Raw genomic sequence first — 22,099 nt, forward strand, 5'->3', positions numbered from 1 at the left:
CCTGTTCTAAACCACGTCAAGGATTATTTCTGAAACAGTATGGAGCTCAAATGCTTTTTCTCTTGCGGGTTTATCACAAGGTGAGTTCTTTTTTTATTTCCTGCTTTTTAAACACATGTGCTCTCCAGTACAGGTTAGCTCTGAGTGTTAGCGAGGCTTGCTAACGTAAACAAAGACGTCCAAAACACGTCAGGCATTGTTTCTGATAGAAACTTTCTGTGGGTCTGCCGCTTTAAGTCTATGGTCTGCCGACGTCACCTCAGATGGACCGAGGTGGATGGTTCTTATTATACATCCATGGGATGGACACGTCAGTTCGGAGGGAAATCTGTATCCGCTCGTTGTACCCCTGTTTTTAAAAGATTTGGGTACGGAGGAAAAGAGAGAGGGTTTTATTTTCTGACGCTGCATGAGTTCCCCGACACACCGGGCGGTTACACATATTTATGTATAAAAGACATCACAAAGTGCATTTTGCATGATAGGTCCCCTTTAAGTGACGATCATATTTTAATTCTTTGTTTTGTTCAATGCAAAGCTTTTGAATTTACAATTTCAAACTGAGAACAGCAGCCTCACAGTTTATTAGATGAAACCACATTATTGGCAAAGAGTCCACAGCCTGGCTAGTGGCTCTGTAGTGCCGTATATGTCCAGAATGGTGCTTTAAACTAAAAGCTAAGCTCAAAATAACAATGATAGCATGCCAATATAAAGCAAGTATACCATTACCATTATCACCATCTTCATGTATTACATTATCTAGCTAGCCACTGCAATCCAAGTGTTTTGTCATAAATCAAAAATTGACAACCTCAAATGTCGACCTAATGGTGATGCTACTGCTAAAAATGACTCGAACCATTAGGAGGAGACTGTCAGATCTGATCACTCAGCGATACATTCAAATCAAATCAAGTGTTATTCATATAGTACATTTTAAAAGCGATTTTTGGTCTACAATCACAATAAAAGACAATAATTTACAACAGAAATATATAAAACAGAAACACAGGGAATAGTCAGGTGTCGTGCTCCACTCTGACTAGAAGGCCAGGGAGAAGAAGTGAGTCCTTAGTGAGGATTTAAAAAACCCTAGTGTCTGGGCCGACCTCACATGGAGGGGCAGAGTGTTCCAGAGCCTGAGGCCAGCTGCTGCGAAGGCTGGTGCCCTCAGGTTTTGAGCCTGGTCTTGGGCCCTACCAGCAACAGCAGACCTTAAAGCTCTGGCTGGGATGTAGCATTGACTCACTATATTACCGTAACTCCGTATGTTTGGGCTCAGATAGTATGAACAATAGCTGCCTGCACTAGAACTCTGATTTGAAGAAACGTTAGTGAAGTGAAAAGCAAACATCCTGTTGGGGACATTAAGGATGAAAGTGATTCTCTACGACTACCACTGCATTCAGGTTGTTATTAAGGTGCTGTGTTCTTCATGTCTTATGTTATGATATTATAGTCACTAGTCAGTATGTATGCATCTCGACTGAGAAACACTTCACACTATATCATCAGCTCTCAGCGGTTTCACTGTGAGTCCAAAGCACTTATGAGGACTGATTGCGGCACGTCTCCCGGCAGAATACACTCACGTATGTCGTGCCCTTTCTCTCTTCATATGTGCAGGGCTTTATATATCACCTATATTAGCCCTGTTTTATGGCAGAACACATCTTCAATACCTCCGTTGTGTTTCTGTGAAGCAGGTGGGGTTTCTAAGCAGACCAATGCATCCATGAAAACAAGCTTTTTTGTCAGCTGTGTGTTACACCGCTGCTTCTTAATGGCCTGTTTGCATTAAAAGCTCTCTGCCAATGTAATATTGATGGTGTCTCCCGCCAGCAGAGAAATGAGACTAGCCTATATTTTATTCATCAGCCGCCTCACGCTGTCTGGATGTTGACATTCAGCAACTTGTGTGAATAAAATAAGAGCCCCGAGGAAGCTAAACAGCATTTTATTCTGTGTTAATCAGGTTTGCAGTTAATGCTTTCATCCTGTGAGTGTTGGTTTGGACGTTTTATGACACGGTAGTTGTCCAAACATTCATTAATAGTGTGAGTGTGATCGTGGAGATATCATTAATAGAAATGCATCATGGATATGGAAGTAGCAAGTGGTTGTTAAGCAGAGAGGTCAGCGAGTGAGGATTATGGTGTTTTTCCCCCCGCTTTATACGTCAGAAAGTGAAACCTGACATGTCGCAGGGCAGAAATCCTGATGTGAAGACACTGTCTACTCATCCGGAGAGTAACATCCCTCTTGATATTCTGCATCACTGCACAGAGCCACAGAGCTTAATATGCCTTATATCCTGTCCTCTGCCTGCTTGGCCGTAATGAAAATTTCAGGCTGCTTCTCTGAAGATGGTGTGGAGGAAAGGGGGGTGATGATGAGAAGCTCTGAGGCCTGCTTCCTGGATGAATTTGCATCACGGACAGAAGCTCTGATCTTTCTGCAGAGCCGTTTTGGCATGTAGCGACACAGCCATTGAATTAAAGGGGCCCTATTACGCTCACTTTCAGGCACCTATCAGTATTTAGTATTTAGTTTATTTTTCTCATGCTGCCTGTGCTGCATCACCTCTTTTCACCCTCCGTCTAAAATCAGAGCCCAGTCTGCTCTGATTGGTCAGCTGGCAGGCTCTGTTGTGATTGGTCAACAGCTTCTGGTGCACATATTATAATCCGGGGAAACAAAGCGAGAGAAACTTTAGGATTTTAGCCTTTGCAGGCCATTTACATGCACCAAAACCATATAACACACTAGGGGAAATGGAAAACCCCCGAAAACATAATGGGGCCTCTTTAAAATGGATATTTATTCAAATGATCAGCATTCAATGGTTGCTAATATTGAATGATCTCAGCAGAAATGTGTTTTCACAGTGCTCCTGGTGTTGAATTGTAATGATTGACATTGATTTGAGGAGTACATAGAGCTATTAAAGCTGTTTTTAAAGCTGCATTAATACATTTTTATCTGCAACTTGTGGGCAATGTACCGACCGGCCTAATAAAGGTGGTGGCGTTGCCGTTTATGTTAAGAATAAGTTCAGTGTATCCACATTAGTTTCCAATCGATCAGTAAGCAATTTGAATGTTTAGCCTTAAATATAGAAGTGGCAAAGGGTCAACAGGTCATGGTGGTGGGCTGCTACAGACCCCCCTCAGCTGTCAAAGACTCCTTGTCTTCGCTAGCAGATTTTAACTGGGACTGGTTAACTGCAGTGTCAGAGGATTTTAAAAACCTTGTATCTCTTTAAATGTTACTCAGATTGTGGACAGTCCTACTCGCCATAACATTAAGTCCCCTAATAAATCCTCCCTAATTGATCTAATTTTAACTAATGTTCAACATAAATACTCAGCTGTGGGAGTATTTGCGAATGATCTGAGTGACCACTGTGTTGTAGCCACAATTAGGGACACTAAAGTCCAAAAGGTGAAACCTCGCATTATCATCAAGAGAGACATAACACATTTTGTGGAGCAGGGTTTTGTGCATGATCTGTTTGGGTTTGATTGGGGAAAAATCGATCTGTGTGCTGATGTAGAAACCGCATGGTCTTATTTTTTATCTTGGTTTTATGGAGATCATTGATAGACATGCACCCCTGCGTACATTTAGAGTAAAGGGACGAGACAATCCTTGGTTTTCTGCTGAGCTGTCTAGTCTCCTTCATGAGAGAAACAAGGCCTGGGCAAAGGCTAGGAAATCAGGCTCAGAGGTAGAATGGCTGCGTTTTAGGCAGCTAAGGAATAGCTTCACTTCACATCTCAAAAGTGCTAAATCAAAGTACTATCTGTCAGTAACCACAAAGAACCTGAACAACCCTAGAAAATTCTGAAAAGCCATAAAATCGATATCCACCGGTGATATCCGTAATGAGCTACCTCCGTGCCTCACCACAGCATCTGGCTCTATATCGGACAGGGCTACTATGCTAAATTGTTTTAATGAGCATTTTGTGTCCTGTGGCTCTCTGTTTGATTCTGTTTCTAACTCTGCTTCTGTGAACACCACAGTCTTTGACTCAGAACAATGTGGTCTGGAAAACCCTTTCAGTTTTACCCCTTTTACTGTTGATGTTGTTCGTGAAGTCTTAACCAAGCTAGATCCTAAAAAGCCGGCTGGCCCGGACAACGTAGAACCTTTCTTTTTAAAGATGGCTGCAGATTTTATTGCTCCACCTCTTACTTCTCTTTTTAACCTCTCCCTCAGCACGAACAAAATCCCAAAAGTATGGAAGTCAGCTTATGTCCTGCCACTACTAAAAGGAGGGGAGGCCACCTTATTAAATAACTATAGACCCATCTCTAAATGGTCAGTTCTGGCTAAGGTTCTTGAACGCCTAGTGAGTGAACAGGTAAAGGAGTTTTTATGTACAAATGACATCCTGTCTAAACATCAGTCAGGCTTCAGAAAGCAACACAGCACCATCACTGCCACGATGAAAGTGCTGAATGACATTACGAGTATTTTAGATAATAAGCAGAGTTGTGCAGCTCTATTTGTTGACCTATCCAAAGCTTGTGATACCGTCGATCATCACATTTTGAAGCAGAGGCTAGCCAGTATTGGCACATCCAGCCATGCAGTGGGTGGTTTGTGAACTACTCTCTGAAAGGTCCCAATGTGTTCATTTTGATGGGCTGTCTTCTGAGTGGTTAAACATTACTAATGGTGTACCACAAGGTTCTGTTTTAGGTCCGCTATTATTCTCCATCTATATCAACAGCGTAGGTGAAAATGTCAAAGGAGCAACCTTACATTTTTATGCGGACGATACCGTTATGTACTTTGCAGGTCCCTCGATTAACGAGGCTGTTGTTAAATCACAGGCTGTTTTTAACATTATTCAGACTCAGCTCTCTGAACTTAAGCTTCTTTTAAATGTGGATAAAACCAAGGTAATGCTCTTTTCTAAAGCTAAAGCTAAAAATACACCGGAGACTGCTTTGGATATTGTAACTACGCAAGGAATTCAACTTGAAGTGCGTATCACAGTGCACTGAGATGTTTGACAAATTGTAAAGCACTGATGCATCACTGTACCCTGTATGCCAAGGCGGTTTTGCCATCACTTCCTGTACGGAGGCTCAGTCACTGGTACTTTTTCATTTACAAAGCCATGTTGGATAAACTACCATCTTATATCTGCTCCCTGATCTCTCGGCGAATTGAAAGTACTTATTGCCTGAGATCGCATGCTGTGGTTTTATTAAATGTGCCAAGTAGGACTGTCTTAGGGAAGAAAGCTTTCAGATGTGCAGCTCCACTAACTTGGAACAGTCTGCAAAAAGAATGGGAAATTACCAAGCTAGTACCACTACATGTTTTTAAAGCTCGGTTGGATGCTACTCAATCAGATGCTGTTGGTACCTGTACATGTGGATAGATATGTAAATTGTAATCCCTGTACATTTTGCTGTATGATGTCCTTTTGTTGTTCTGTTGTTTATGTTTTTATGTCTTCTTGTGGAACCTACTGCTGCAGGTCTCCCTTGAAAAAGAGATCATTGATCTCAATGGGATTTCACCTGGATAAATAAAGGTTTTGAATTGAATTGAATTGAATGGAAAAAGCCCAGCAGACACAAAGCAACATTAGATGCATTTGGTGTTGTGCTTCTGTCAGTCCCACAAATATGAATCCAATATTCCCTCTCCTTAGCTGTGATTTAATTTGTTTGTCGGAGGATAACTGCTCCACTATGTTCACCAGCTATCTATTGACGGAGCCCATCTGTTGTTTGGTGCTCGGGTGAAAGTGATCAGTGGGAGTATGAGAGTTGTGTTTGCTGAGTAGAGTAGTGAGAATGAATCAAAAATGCCAAACCAAAACAATAAGATGCTAAACCGCTCCAGTGAGCTGAAATGAGATTTTCTTTTGGGTCATCACTTTCTCACTTTTATATTATTCATTGTTATTTTATCCATGTTGAACCTGAAAGTACTGATGATTGCAGCTTTTCCTGTTTTTGTTGCAATATGCAAATTGCATGAGAGGATGTGGACGGAGCCATTTGACATGTTCCTTCATGTGACGTGTTGGCAAAGCTGAGACAAAGTCAGTCCTAACGGTGCAGAGGCCTAATAATGAAATGTATAATATACTTGGTGTAAGGCAAGGCAAGGCAAGTTTATTTATATAGCACTTTTCAACGCAAGGCAATTCAAAGTGCTTTACAAAAAAAAAATGAAAGACATTAAGCATTAAAAAAGAAAAGCTAATAAAATAAACATTAAGGAAAAATACATGGATAAAAGTTACAGTGCAGTTTAAAATATGAATAGTTCAATTAAAAGCAGCGACAAAAAGAAAAGTCTTCAGCCTGGATTTAAAAGTAGTCAGAGTTGCAGCGGACCTGCAGGTTTCTGGGAGTTTGTTCCAGATATTTGGAGCATAATAACTGAACGCTGTGTATGAGCCATGTGTCAGAGAGTGGGGATTCCTGTGGTACATTTGATACGGTTTTTTATTTTTTATAATTTGGTCTTTGTTTATAATATTATTATATTGTGATCAATTATGGGTTGGGGTTTGTTGGGTCACATGGGTATGGGTGGCAAGAATAGTAGATACCTGTGTGAGGTGTGTGTGGAAGAGAAGGTGAGAGAGTGGTGTTGTGCATATTATAAGAAGTTAATCCTTTTCATTAATACAGTCTTGTTCTAAGCATTGATTTTTGACGTTTAGATTTTTCGACCTCAGCCTCTAGGACACGTAGCTACACTTTTTTTTCTTTTTATAAATCTTTAAGTCAAGTCTCCGAGAAGTGAAGTAATTTCTCCAGTCCTTATTTTTGTGACTTTAGTCGATCTTCAATTGTCACTCGATCTCTTGTTCCTTACCCAAAGCAGAGGTGGTGGGTGTTGAATGTTGTAAAGATTGTACATTTGTGATTTTGGGCAACCTGGGTAAGATGTGTGTTGTATTGAGTCCAAGCTTTAAGTTAAAAAAAATATATAAAAACCTGAAAGTGACCATTTTTTGAGCCTCTGGTGTATTTAACTTGCAATCTGCACTTGTCATGCTTCCTTGTTGTTGTTTTGATTCACTGTTTGTTGTTCTTTTGAGTGCAGATTGGGCCATAACACCTGATAACACCTGATAAGAATTGCCCTGTTCAAGATCACCACACGAGACAATCAGAGACAGTTTCCCCGCCATCAAATGTTCGGAATAAAAAATCCTATTATCTGACAGTGACTCGATTTGAGGGCATTCCCACAGTGACACTCCACCAGCTGTAATGGTCGATGGCCTGAAACGACCTATAACATATTAGTTCTGCCTGATCAGAGATCCTCCGCTCTTCAGCTGCATGCGATGTGTGTGTTGACACAGAGAGGTGGAGAGTTGGAAGCAGATGAGAAAGCAGGGTGCGGTGCGTTATCTCTCCGAGCTCCTCTGTCGTTACTGGAGCGCAGCGACTCTGTTTTTGTTGTTATCAGTTATCAGTGGCTCGAGGCCTCGGGGACAACGTGTACCACCGCCCCATGTTGTGTTCACTGTACTGTCTAGTATACACTTTGTATGTCATGATGTCCTTTTTAAAACGCATGTATGTAGGGTTGTAAACAGTTGGCTAGTTTTGTTATTAACTAAGTAGTTTCAGTTCTGAACAATCTGCCCGTTATTTTCTTGATTAAGTAGTTTGGTGTAGAACATGTCAGTAAATCGTGACAAATGTTCATCTCAGTTCCTTAAAATCCAAATGGATGTCTTTACGTGTCTTTTCTTTCGTTCCAAACCCCAATGATATTCACTTTGACATGATATAAACAGAGGAAAGCACGAAAAGTCAATATTTGAGAGGCAAGAAATTGATACTTTTTTGTATTCACAGCCGTTTTTAGTGGTAGCAATGCACAGAAATATTTTAAGTGCAAACATGTATGGCTTCATGCTTTGGGCTGGTTCGTGCAGTATCTCTGGATCAGTTCAACAGCACCATGAAAGAGCTCTCTGGAAACACAGCAGTCTGTTTTGCTGCTTCAGCTCTTGGTTCAAGGCTGGGAACTCTCCGCCCCTCCAGCAGAAGCCGTGGTCCCGCTGGCTTGAGTGACACTCTGCAATATTTACTTCTGTTGACCTATTGATCCGGATCATATGCTCGAGCTGGAGTCAGTGTGGGGTTGAGCGTATTTGTATTTAGTGCTGCACGATTTTGGGAAAAAATCGAATTGCGATTTTTCTGACAAATATTGCGATATTTGTTTTTAAGCGACCCAACTGAAGTTTATTGTAAAATGCGGCCAGAACTCCGGCTAGGAAGGTCGCATCAACGTGCTCCCGTCTCTCGCACCCCCGCAGCCCGAGCTACGAGTGAAAGAACTAAACTTACATGAAACTTCCGTTGGGTTGCTTTAAAGTCAAGCTTCAGTTTAAGATTCACCCTGTAATAGAAACACGTGATGGAGCATCACTGACCTGACTCAGAAACCATCTAGGAAAGCTCCATTGGAAGCCGTTTGGAAAGGGCAGGCACTTTCAAAAAGACTTGGCAGGTGATTGGATCAATCACCTTCTATCATGGGCCACTTCTGATGGATTAACAATGGCTGGTACATGTGGAGCACAGCACTTCTGATTGGTGTGGATGACTGACACACAATAAAAAAGTTTTAAAAAATCGCAGGCTTTGCGATTTGATTATCGCATCATTTCAAATCGCGATTTCAATTTAAAATTGATTAATCGTTCAGCCCTATTTGTATTCATAGATAGAGTTGAAACCATCAGCTATGAAATACTATATGACAGTAAAACAAGAATAAAGTTTAAAAGAGTGATTTGTAAAATATCCATAAAGAAAAAGTAAATCTGTTTCCAGGTCTGTTTCAAATGGGTGTTGAGAGGTATCCATAGATCTCTTCATGTTGCTCTCAAAGTGCACCAGATTGAGGCTTTTAACTTCAATATTTAAAAATAAATCTTCCGGGGGGAGCTTGCCCCCGGACCCCCCTATGTGAGGTCCACACACCACCTATGCACCTACGCAGAAGAACATTCCACTGTAGCCACCGGTACATTAAATGGGGAACCCTAAATGTTGGAGCACCCTCTATGAAACGTCAAGCTACCCCACAGCACCCCCAAAATAAATCTCTGGCGCCGCCACTGAGCCTGACTATTTGTGTTGGGGGGGCCCGACTTTTTTTTTTCTCCAAAGGGGGGGCCTGACAGAAAAAGTTTGAGAACCACTGTGCTACAGGAAAGGGAAATAGGGCCTCTGTAAGATTGTCATTATCATCAACTATGCTAGGCTTTTGTGCATGATAATTAAAGGTGGGGTATGTGATTTATTTCAGAAACACTTGTTATATTCCATGGAATGCTCTTAACATCCCGATAGCAATGAATATATTAAATGCTTTGACAATACATACGTACAAAAATGTCATCTGTGGAAGCCGTGGCGCTGTAAAAAGCATGACCAATCATCTGAGACGGCCCGGCTAAAGTAACTGGATGGCCTACCTGCCTGTCAGCCTTCCATCTGGGCACAAACTTACCTCGTGCCCTCATTGGTCATGTGCGCGTTCGTGTGTGTTGGAGGAGGGGCTCTGTGAGGAAGTCTGAAGGAAGGGGCAGTTCGGCTGCGTACTTTCAAATTCTAGCGCACTCGAGCTGCTTTCTCCAAAATGACCTACCCTACCTTTAAGCCTTTGAAACGTGATACATCTATATTGTGTTTCCAAAGATGTGGCAGCATCTTGGAAGTAACTCCCTTTCCTATTGCATCATGAGGTTTGGTGTTGAGGTCTTAAAAACCGTCAAGATGAACTGAAATGTTTCAAAGTCAACTTTATTGTCAATCTTTCAGTTTGTGTGTACAGACAGAGAGATCGAAATACCGTTTCCCACAATCCCGAATACAAAAATACAAATATATATAAAAATATGTATATCCTATAGATACACAATCAACTGACACATTTATACATGCACACATTAAAGGTCCCATGTCATGGCCATTTCCACTGATCATAATTCCATTGTTGCGATACACAGCGAAAACACAGCCAAACTCACCCTGAGCACACACAAAGTCACAGCCGAAGTAAAAGCAATAAGTGTGCTTGATATTGAGTAAGAAAAAGGTTGATAAACGCTGTGAGAATGGGTCTGCAGAGAGAATTTCGCCGCGATCCCAACTGTCTGTTATCAGCCTGCAGCCAGGGAGGAGAGATCAGCAGAGCTGCCTGCACTGAGTGTGTGAGGAAGTCCGTGGATTGGTCAATTTGGACCAATCAGCGGGGGCTTAACGTAACGGCTCCGCGGACGTAACGTAACGGCTCCGCGGATTGGTCCATTTCGTTCGAAGAATCAAATGGACAGTGACGTATCTCCAACGAGGCGTTTTGGGGAGGTATTTTCTGTGTTAGAGTTTTACTCGCTACATAATGTACTTTGAGGATTTTGACTCTGCACACCATTTACATGCATACAAACCTTCATAACACACAAAGGTAATAACCGGAAAAGCATGACATGTCACCTTTAAGACATATAAGAGTGTTTCCAAAGGTGTGGCAGCATTTTGGAAATAAATCCCTTCAGGAAAGTTTGGTGTTGAGGACTTGAAACTGTCAAGATGAACTGAAACGTTTAAAGTTGACACCTAACACTCGACTGTCTGTACCTGTCTCTCCCCATCAGACATCGCCGTGGTGGAGATGACGGACGCTTTCCGGCAGCCCTCGCTCTTCTACCACCTGGGAGTCAGAGAGAGCTTCAGCATGGCTAACAACATCATTCTGTACTGCGACACCAACTCCGACTCCCTCCAGTCCCTGAAGGTGAGAACCGAGAGCATTAACACACGTTAACAAACAGTCACTGAGGTACACAGAGGTGGTGATTGAAAGCTATTTTTAGGAAGGGGAGAGGGACAGGGGACTGACAGGAAAGTAATGTGGTGGCAGCGGCACATAAATGCATCGATTATTTGAAGGAAGGAAATGCATTTTATGAAAGTCGGCATTGGCGTCATTTCAAAGACGTAGTTCTTTGATGAAAATAGAGTTCACAGAAAGGAGCAATTTTGCTGTCACTTAGTCATCAACCACTTTTCTTTCGGTGGTTAAACCCTGGATCCTTTTTTTTTTTGGTCCTCAGTTGTGTTTCTCTGCCCTTCAGAGATGAGCTGGCTGTGCACTCCCGTGATGTCCTTTCTTTTCTATCGAATCTTGTATTTCTTTTGTTGAATGTATGTAAATCATTGAATTTCCACGATTGAGATTTTCATTTCAGTGCTGATGGTTTGATAGCTGGAAACGAAAATCAAAAATGATGATAGGCTAAAGGATGTTGTTGGAATCAGGGTCGAATATAGTCCCGGTTTTGAAGTGGTGTCCATCATTGAGAGCTCTTCAATTTAAGACACAAATTCAACTATTTCATTTCATTTTTCAATTAGCTGTTGCTTTTATCCAAAGTCAACCACATACACTCAGATTAAGCCAAACCATTGTAAGTGCTACAACCATTTACGTAATTTAATTTTATATTTTAATGGTGCAGTTGAAATGGTTCGGCACTTTAAAACACATTTCGGGTATTATGCACCGTGTGCTGATTACTCATGTTTTTTTTGGTCGACGTGGGCTGCCTCCTACTGCAACTAAGACCACCTCTGCTAACTTCAAAAAGCACGACACACTGTTATGAAATAAAGCAAAACCTTGATGAAAAGAGCTGCTCTAATCTGTAAGGGAGAGTAACACATCTGTATTCAGGATCAAATGTCAGATTGTTACTTTTACCCCCAAAACGACTCACCCGAGCTGAGTCAGCATTTTGCAACAGTGCGAGTCTTATGGAGCAGACGAGTCGTGGTTCACTGAGGCCAAAGCTGAACACATTGAAAACGGTAGCGGAGAAACACTGAAGCCTTTATTGTCGTTTTCCTCTCGCCGTGCAGTCAGAGTAACGTACCGTACAGCCTCGAGTGCAGATTGAACCTAGAAGCCATTTTTAGCTCAATTATTCCTGCTGCGTATGTCGTAAAAAGCTTCAGATAGCCTGCTCTGTTTCAGACAGTTCCTCATAGGAGTTCCTGTGGTTTGCTCCCCACCCCGACTGAAAACACACACACACACACACACACACACACACACACACACACACACACCTCTCTGGTGGCTTTCTCTGATCTGTATCAGGCTGCTAAACGGTTTCAAAGGGGTGTCAGGAGTTTTCTTTAAATGCTGGAGCCCTTTTAGAGAGGTGCGCCCTCATGCCGCTCAGGCTGATTTCTGACTGACTGAAAGTAGTCCCAATGTAAACGTGTGTAGTTGATCACAAAGGTGTTATTCAGTTTTAAATACTTCCTTTTCTCAAATTGAACGTGAGGAAAATATCCTTATTGATACATATCCTATTATCTATCCTATCAGAGGCATAAGGTATTAATGAGTGCTCTTAAATATTTTAGTAGCTCGGCTCATTGATCCGCTTCTTCGAATGTGTGATGATGGGACTCATCACAACCATTCCCGCGTCTGGGCTTGATGCATCACAGCATGTACAATTACATCTCTTTCCAGTCCTAGAGTGTTAAGGTGTTTCAAGCTGCAGAAACAGTTTTAAAGACCTTTGAAATAGATGCAAACATTTTTTTTTAAAACTCACTTTCGATGTCTGAATATTTGGCTTTCTGCGAGACAAACGCCATTAGCCGATGTCACGGTAAACAGACATGTTCAATGTACTTCCTTCTTCATAAAACCTTTTTTAAATGTTTGGAATTCCCACGTTAGTTATCTTTTTATTGTCGCATGTCTACCTTTCTGTTATTTATTCGAGAAGTGTCCTTTTGTGATCCCTAAATGTATTTTCTCTTCTTCTTTCCAGGAGATAATTTGCCAGAAGAACACTGTGAGTACAAAGCAAGCTTTCCTCTCACCCTGCGCACACATCACACATCCTATGTAGTGCAGAGAATATGTTTTAAGTGTTTGACACCTTGCGTTTCTCTCCTCGGTGTTATCAAGGTTCTTCTCTTTCGCAGCTCGCTTTTGGAAAGAGGCTGATATTTGTTCCTCAGAAATGCAAGATGTCAAATGACATGGTTGGTCTTCTCTTACATTTTCGGAGATGTTTTTCTCAGACGACAGCTGTTTCATGAGTTCCAGTGACCGCATGGGCTTGATCTGCATAAATAGGATCAGGCATTTGGAACATTTGACTTGCAAAAGCTGCAGCATTCAAATGAGGTGCTGCCTCAAAGCTGAGGAAATCCTTCTCTGTGGCGAGTCACGTAATGTTGTTTAAAGAAGCACCCACTTCAACACATTAGGTTTCAGTCCCCTCACTTTGGGATTTTAGCCTTTGTAGACCATTTACATCAGGGGTCTCAAACTCAAGGCCCGGGGGCCAAATCCGGCCCGCGACGTCATTTTATGTGGCTCCGCAAGAGCTTGCAAAGAATATAATACGTTTATTATACAGTTACATGCCACTTTACAGAAGCAGGTTGCCCATAAACTACATGTCCCACAATGCATCTCGTTTTGTGACATGCACTGAAGAGACTTGCAATTATTTGCCCTGGACTTCTGCTTTCAGACGTAGTTAATTACTAAGTTATTATCCTATCCGATAATAATCCAATTCAGAGGCAATAATGTAACATATTACATTATTTTATATATATATTATATATTTATATAGTTATAACCGGCCCTTTGAGTGCAACCTTTATGGGAATGTGGCCCGCGATGAAATTGAGTTTGACACCCCTGATTTACATGCACACAAACCTATACAACACACTAGGGCTGCTCAATTAATCGTATTTTAATCGCAATTACGATTTTGGCTTGCAACGATTACGAAAACAACGTAGTCGAAATAAAACGATTACTTTAGTATCATTTTTAGTATATTTGTATTATTGTTATTTTTTAATGTGTTTTTCAGTTGAATTATACTTAAAGCTCAGGGTAATCAACTGTTATTATTATTTTCAATAAATGGATGTTTTCAAAGTAAATGGATAATCGTTTTTTAATAATCGTGATATCAATTATTGACCCAAATAATCGAGATTATGATTGTTGCCATAATGGAGCAGCCCTACACCGCACTACAGGTAAGGGTAAGCAAAGCAGAATTAGGCCTCTTTAAGCCAATTTAAACGTGTACTATGTTTTTCTAGTTGAGAATGTGCATTGTTTCACAGCTCTGAGTATAATATGTAGAGGACAAAGCCGATAGTGTTCTGGAGCCCTGGTACAGTACAGTATAGTACAGTCGCATTCAGCAGATTACAGAAGCTGGAACTCATGTTTGCGATTTTAGCCTGATAAACAGACGATTGATTTTCTTATATCAACCAATTCAGCTTTAGAGCAAATATTACGACGGAAGCAGACGACTGACTTTAGTCCAGAAGTCCATGTTCAGGCTTGAGATAAAAGGCTTAGCTCTCCTAAGTGGATTGAGGGCCTGCTCTGCATGGATCTCCTGATCTCTGACTCGTAGCATGTGAGGAGAGCTGATTATCACTCACATTGTGAGGACGTGAACCTGCTGCTCTCCCCTATGCGCTCTCATTGTTCTCCTTCTGTCTTGCTTCTATTAGAGCACTCCAATCTCCTCTGCATGGTCGCATGTGCTTTTACATCGCTTCTATGAGGGTTGAAGTGCACTTAAATGGCAATATCTGCATAATTTCTTCCATCCCTTTGACGGTATCTGTGTATGGGATAGGATGAGCAATATCTTAATATAATTATAAATATATTTAATTCTAATTGCCCTGTCTAGACACATATGAATCATATCAAACATAACCTGCCCCCCCCCCCCTATCTGGCTGACCTTCTTCAGGAGTACTACTTCCTCGCTCCCTCCGCTCCTCCTCTGCTGGTCTGATAACTGTCGGTTTATCATGTTCTGTTGCCTATTAGTTAATTGTTCTTTTTTTTAACAAATTGTACGGTGTCCTTGGGCGTCATGAAAGGCGCCTACAAATAAAATGTATTATTATTATATTAATTCAAAAAAGCACCAAGGTCACATGGAAACTTCCAGCCAATAGTGGAGCTCCTCATGAAACTAAACACGAGAGAACCCTCTAACCTTCTGTGAGCGACGTATTTTATATATAGACACCGTGTTTATTTCTAAATGAGAGAGTATGCAAAGGCGGTCACAGGAAACGGTCTCATGTCTGCATACTGTACATGATGACATGATGCAATAAGACCTCCAGGACAAAAAGTAACCCTTCTTACAACTTCATCATTTGTTGACAGCACAGTATTAAAGTTAACAACATACTATAGAAAAACATGCTTGGACAAAAAAATATGATTGTTGTTAGTATTTCCAAACAGTATGCGTACATTTTACAAGAGGAAAAAGGCCAGATATGTAAACGTAACATTACCGATCACATTCGAAACGTATCTAATGTACTGTTGTTCTGTATGTGTGTGTGTAGATGTACTAAAAGTAGCTTACACTGACACACACTCAAATATTGAGGCCTGGCAGGAGGAGTTTCCATCAACACTGATTGGACATCTGCATAAAATGTTCTCCAACATTGAGTTGTGGTCAGCTCTGAGTGTGTCTCTGTGAAGGTTAGTGAGTAAGCAGCTGACATCTCCCAGTAAGTGCAGATTGACCATCGGCAAGGATATCAAACTAGACGAGTCACCGGTTGAATAACTGAATCACTGCCGGTCACATTCAACAGATTCCCCGTGAGCCACTGCTGTCACATGTGTTTCTCTGCTACCCGAGGAGCCTGTTAGCAACCGGTTAGCTTCAAATGGCCTGAAATACGAGCCTGCGAAAAGAAAGAAAGGCCCCTGCGCCTATAGGCATCTCACACACAGAGGGGCGACATTTAACGTCAGGATTTTGCAACTTGTCTGCATGCACTAGTGATGTCATCCACTACTGTTGTAAAGCAGGAAGTATTTATCTGCGGGTTTGGCTCTCGTTGCTTCAACACCACACCTTCCTTCCACTTCCTTTTGTCAAGCACTGAGAGCCGCAGCAGTGTGTGTTTCTTCTGCATGAAAAGCTGAAACTATGACAGAGCATTAGAGGCGTCAGGAGGATGCAGCTGTACGGCAGCCCAACCGTCTTCTGGCGCGCCCATTGTTGTCACCACACATCTGCCATGCTGGGAATTGCTCTCCTTGAAAAGACCTCAGCTGCTTCTTGGAGATGTCGACAGTGGAGTTGCTGCCTCTCTCATTGTCTGTCTGCAAAGAGCACCACCAGTGTGTCTGCGGTGGTTATTCAGCAGCGGCAGGCCACCGCAACCGAAGCAGCAGCGTAATGTCAAGTTCAAAACCAACACAGACAGGAGAACATCTACCTCCAGACATAACACAGATGTCATGAATTAGAGCTAAGTACACAAAGAAGAACACTTTTAGTGCTACAACAGCAGCTTAAACTGAAACAGACGTGAAATACATGACGACTGTTTCTGCTCGGTGTTGTGAGCATCACGGTGCAAGGCGGTATGTGTGTGTGGTTGCAACAAGAGAGCAGCTCCTAATGGGACTGTCAGCGCTGATACAGATACTTCCTTCTGTTGGTTCAGTGGAAACCTGTCCAACACTGCATTCAATCTCTGACCCCCCCCCCTATGTTCTGTTCATCTCTTTTTGTATTTCTTTGTTATCTATTTTATTTTATATATTTTTTTGTTTTCTCATGTCTTTTTTTCTCCTCTTAATTCTCTGTCAAAGCGTCTTTGAGTTTCATGAAAAGCGCTATAAAAGTCCCATGTATTATTATTATTATTATTATTATTATTAAGACAACACAAACACTATTGTCTCTTTGGACAAAGCCAAAGCGTAATGTTGTTACCTGATCTGTCTCAAACAGGGGAAACAGCTCCGACTTCCTCCAGGCAATCTGCTTCCTCCCCTGTACAATGTAGTCTTTTACTATACAGTGTCTATGAACTTGGTTGTAAAGAGCTTTTGACAGGTTATTTAGATAAGGTAATCCATGATTGTCTTTACTGTAAATGCACACCTTGTACTGGATACTGTTGAACTTCCGATAATACAATATACTCCAAGTATGGTCATTCATACGTATGTGCACTATATGCGCATTAGCTAAACCAAAACAGATCCGCTAAATACATTCTGCACAACGGGACGTAGCATCACTTCACTGCTATCCTGGAGCTCTTGATAATATCAAACACATCTTGTACAGCCAAGGATGTCAAATAGAGGAAAAAATGGAGATCAATAATGTTTCCCCACTTTTATTTCGAGCCAAGAAGAAGAAGTCAAAGTGCTCAGAAGAAATTTGGATTTCAATATAAATGTGACAACTTCAGTTTCAGTGGCAGAGAAAGTTGGCAAGATATGATTTAAAAATAGAACAGCTACAAAGTAGACTGAGACTGTAGTTTGATCTGACTTGTAAACTTAAATTGGGTCATAGTGTCAACATAGTGAATTTGATATATTTTTGAAAGAGGACAAGATTCAACTACAGATTTTGTAAAAAAAAAAATATAACTCGAATTTTTATTTTTTATCCTTTTTTGGGTAGTATTGAATCCAGTTATCAAGTGCTTTAGATTCTCTAAATATTGCTGATGACTACTTCACACTAAACCCACAATGTTATATAAAAAGAGTCCTCTGGTGCTTAAATATACTCTTAGTAGCTATGTTTCTAAACTGTCTCCTTCTTCTCAACAGACGTGCTCAGCCAACTACACCTTCATCCCCTACATGGTGACGCCCCACAGCAAGGTGTACTGCTGCGAGGGCAGCCTGATGAAGGGCCTGACGGAGCTCATGCAGCCCAACTTCGAGATGCTGCTGGGGCCCATCTGCATGCCGCTGCTGGACCGCTTCATCCAGCTGCTCAAAGTGTCCCAGTCTAACTCCCAGTAAGTAACACTGAATGGTAGAGAGCAGAGAGGGCAAAAGTAAACATTGCATTTAGCTGACGCTTTTATCCAAAGCGACTTACAATAAGTGCATTCTACCAGGAAGATACAAACTAGAAGAAAACAGAATCATAAAGTAGATAAGCCTTTGTTAGTATATAAGTGCTTTGATAGTAATTCTATTGCTCGAAGTGGAGTCGAAAGAGATGAGTTTTCAGTCTGCGCCGGAAGTTGTGTAAGCTTTCTGCTGTCCTGGGTTGCGTTCCGATAATCCAAAAATCAGCTCCTAAGTTCTAACCCTATCGTCTATTCCTTGACCTCTGAGTGAAAGGTCACGGGGTTAAGGGATAGTGGATAGGAGAATTCAAAAGGATTTAGGAGAAGAGACTGCGGTACTTTAGAGAATCGACTGCACTTTCACTATCCGACGTGTTTATGATGCGCCAGCGGACGTCATTGTGTGCGTCTGCTGCTGTGGGGAAACCATGGAAACCACAGTTTTCTATACAGCGGACTACAACATGGATGTTTAATAAGAACGAGGGACCACTGTAAACTCATCTGGAGACTCTGCACCGTGCTCTGATGCTGCTGCTTTGCTTTATGAACAACAGAGAAACATATTCTTCAGGACCAAAGCTGGAATTGAAATAAAAAAGGAAAGTGAAACTTATGCTCGTCTCCCTCTCCCTCCGGTCCACATTAATACCAATGATCCCAATACGTATGATTGTATGAACTAAAGATCTTAAAATCAATACAGATGTATTTATTATGAACGTTAGTCCTTAACATCTATCACTGTGTATATCACCATTCAAACATCTTTTAGAAGTTGAACAAACCCCACACAGCTCAGTAAAGACTGTGAAATGTTGACTTTATTTGATCATTTCCGTAAAAACTAACGTTCATATTTCTCTTTTTGATTATAATACTGATGAACGTTCAAAACAAAGCACTTTGGCAACTTACCACCTATGTTTTAAAAAGCTTAATAAGCACCGTAACTTTCATGATATCATTTCTCGGTCATAATCGGTTGTTTTCGTGAACGGCCGACTGTTGAGTGACGGCAAATGCTGCGGCTGCAAGGCATTGTGGGGCAGCATTTTCGCTTCTCCTGTCGGTTAGGGAGGTCCAGTGGTTCCTAAGCTAAAGGAGGTTATAAAGGAAGCTTGAAACCTCCTTTCCTTTCATTTGGAGAATTGGAACGGCACTTATCATGGCTGCCACTGAGGGACTTCCGGGTCATTTCACTTGGTCAGGAAGGTTCCTAAGCTAAACGGACTATTGGAACGCAACCGCGGCTTCATTTGCGTAATCTTCCCTCAGGGAACTTATTCCGGTGTGAACGCGATCTGCTCTTTAGTTCCATGGGGGAACTAAGTGCTGGGAACTAAGTGCTGGGAACTAAGTACGGCAAAGTACTACTTGGTGTGAAAGCGGCTATTGATGCCATTCATCATCATGACCAATAGATCCTCAATACAATTATGTGCTTAATTATATAGTTCATAAATAAACATCAAGTTGTTTAGGTCATTAGCCAAAAGCAAGTGAAATTGAAAAGCATAGTAGGCTATACATTGTTCAGGCTACCTTGAAACAGATGCTACCAAAATTACAAACACTGCTTTTGAATAATCCTCACAGGAACATAGTGTAAGATATCTACACAATATGTATATCTTTGCTTTGCCAGTATTAATATTGACGGTAACACAATATCAAATAGCTTCAATATAACGTGTTGTTCAAACATTACACCAAATCCACCAATTTAGATTTCTGGATTGACCCACTTTTGAATACATTTACTTTATTATAACTTTGAATAGGGTTAGGGTTCATTCCCATGAAAGAGTTAATCAAATCTATTTAAAGCTCTTCATTATAACAAGTTCCTCTGAAGGAAATGTGCCGTCACAGTGTTTAATGACAGGGCCATGTTACTGTATGTGTGAAGTGACCAATGTGTGTCTGTAAACATATCTTTCAGCTGCTAAATGCAAACGGGGGTGTTGGTTGATTCATGAAGAGGAAGCCATTATACCGTACCGTGATTCATTCGGGTCCCTGTAGAGCAAAATGAAGCTTAGTGTTAGTGTTTGAACTCTGACTCTTTCCCAGCATAACAGGCCTTTTGTTTTATTATCCCACTCGTCATATTTTACCTGCTTTAATTATTTTATGTAGTGCGGCATCACTCAACTCTCTCCTGCGTGGGGATCTACTTTTTTTGAAACATTTAATTATTAATTACCGGTAAAATTACTCAACTGGGGAAAGTGGGAATTCTAAAAATATTTATGAGAGACTTCCTCTAAAAAACTAATTTAGACAATTGGAAAGTAGCTTGTCTCACTAGAGAATAATCAAAAATTATGTAAAGCAGTAAATGAATTAAAACTCCAATCACGTTACAATTACCCCTCAAGGAGATTGTAAATTAGTAGAATTATTATGATTATTATGATAAAAACGAGGGTGGTATTTTGATGTAATGCTTGATTATAAAGACATTTTTTGCACTTTTTTTTTACAGCCAATATTTCCGCGAGACGATTCTGAATGAGATCCGAAAGGCTCGGGAGCTTTACACCGGCGTGGAGCTGGCTAACGAGCTGAACCGCATCCAGCAGAGACTCGACAACGTGGAGTGCCTTTCTGTCGACATCGTCATCAACCTGCTGCTCACATACAGAGACATCCAGGTACTACTGCCGTGGCGGCTCAATGTCCCTATCGTCTATGATGAAGTAAGATAGTTTGAAGATATTTAATAAACAAAATCAAAACACAGTAACTATAGGGACAAAACGGCCCATGAAACAGGGGGCCTATAGACACACACCACACTCATGTGACAATTAACGGAAGTGCTCAACAAATACAAATAAAAGTGATGTAAACAAATAATAATAATACAAATAATAAACTCAGGCTAGGTAGCATTATGGCTCCTACACCTGCTCTGGGAATCACTCTAAACATCAGCATAATGTTGTCATTGGTTGAATTAAGTGCTGCCTCAGGTAATTATAGGATAGATGTTGGAGATAATGTGTTGTTGGATATTCTTTTTTGTGGTTTGTTTTTTGTAAGGACTTTTATTCATATAAGCAAGTGTATTTACCAGAAATCAATCAACACTGAGAGAAAAGCCCCCTCTTCCTATTGTAATGCTATGGATGAACCTGCTTTTAAAGAAACTCTTGTTTTTTCTGCCATCTTACAGACTGCCTCTCGTCTATATAACATTCTTCATGTTGCTTTGGTCCATACAGTCATTTCTTGCATTTAAATAACTGTTTCGATGTGTTCCAGTCAGGCTTTCGTCCAAACGACAGCACTGAGACTGCTCTTGTAAAGGTCTTTAATGACATCCACTTAAACACAGACAGTGGCAGAACTTCAGTGTTAGTATTATTAGATCTCAGTGCTGCGTTTTACACTGTTGACCACAGCATATTACTAGACCGACTGGAAAACTGGGTGGGACTTTCGGAAACAGTTCTAAATTGGTTTGAATCCTACTTAAAGGACAGAAACAACTTTGTTTCTATAGGTACATACACATCTGAGTTGACAAATACGACATGTGGGGTTCCTCAAGGCTCCATCTTGGGGCCTCTTCTCTTTAACATCTACATGCTACCACTGGCTCAGATAATGAAAAACAACAAAATAAGTTACCATAGCTATGCAGATGACACACAAATCTATGTAACAATTTCACCAGGAGACTATGCTCCAATTCAAACACTGAGTAAGTGCAGTGAACAAATCAATGACTGGATGTGTCAGAACTTTCTCCAATTAAACAAAGATAAAACTGAGGTAATGGTTTTTGGAGCCAAGGCAGAACGTATAAAAGTTAGCGCTGAGCTTCAGTCTGCAATGTTCAAACCAACAGATAAAGCCAGACATCTAGGTGTAGTCATGGACTCTGACCTGAGTTTCAACAGTCACATTAAAACAGTTACTAAATCAGCCTACTATCACCTAAAGAACATATCTAGGATTAAAAGACTAATGTCACAGCAGGATTTGGAAAAAACTTGTCCATGCCTTTATCTTCAGTCGACTCGACTACTGCAATGGTGTCTTCACAGGTCTCACTAAAAGATCTATTAGGAAGCTGCAGCTGATTCAGAACGCCGTTGCTCGAGTCCTCACTAACA

At 41.1% G+C, this 22,099-nt stretch overlaps 1 protein-coding gene across 2 annotated transcripts in view; it reads left to right on the forward strand.

The window, feature by feature from the left end:
• map3k5 (mitogen-activated protein kinase kinase kinase 5) overlaps positions 1 to 22,099 on the forward strand; it is a 94,187-nt gene that overhangs the window by 15,755 nt on the left and 56,333 nt on the right. For both annotated transcript variants that reach the window (XM_034075482.2, XM_034075483.2), the window contains exons 2-5: positions 10,676 to 10,815; positions 12,872 to 12,895; positions 17,719 to 17,912; positions 20,461 to 20,629. In XM_034075482.2, the coding sequence (XP_033931373.1) occupies positions 10,676 to 10,815; positions 12,872 to 12,895; positions 17,719 to 17,912; positions 20,461 to 20,629 (527 nt within the window). The remainder of the gene's footprint in view (positions 1 to 10,675; positions 10,816 to 12,871; positions 12,896 to 17,718; positions 17,913 to 20,460; positions 20,630 to 22,099) is intronic.

This window comes from Pseudochaenichthys georgianus, chromosome 24 (assembly GCF_902827115.2).
Source record: "Pseudochaenichthys georgianus chromosome 24, fPseGeo1.2, whole genome shotgun sequence".
NCBI lineage: Eukaryota > Metazoa > Chordata > Actinopteri > Perciformes > Channichthyidae > Pseudochaenichthys > Pseudochaenichthys georgianus.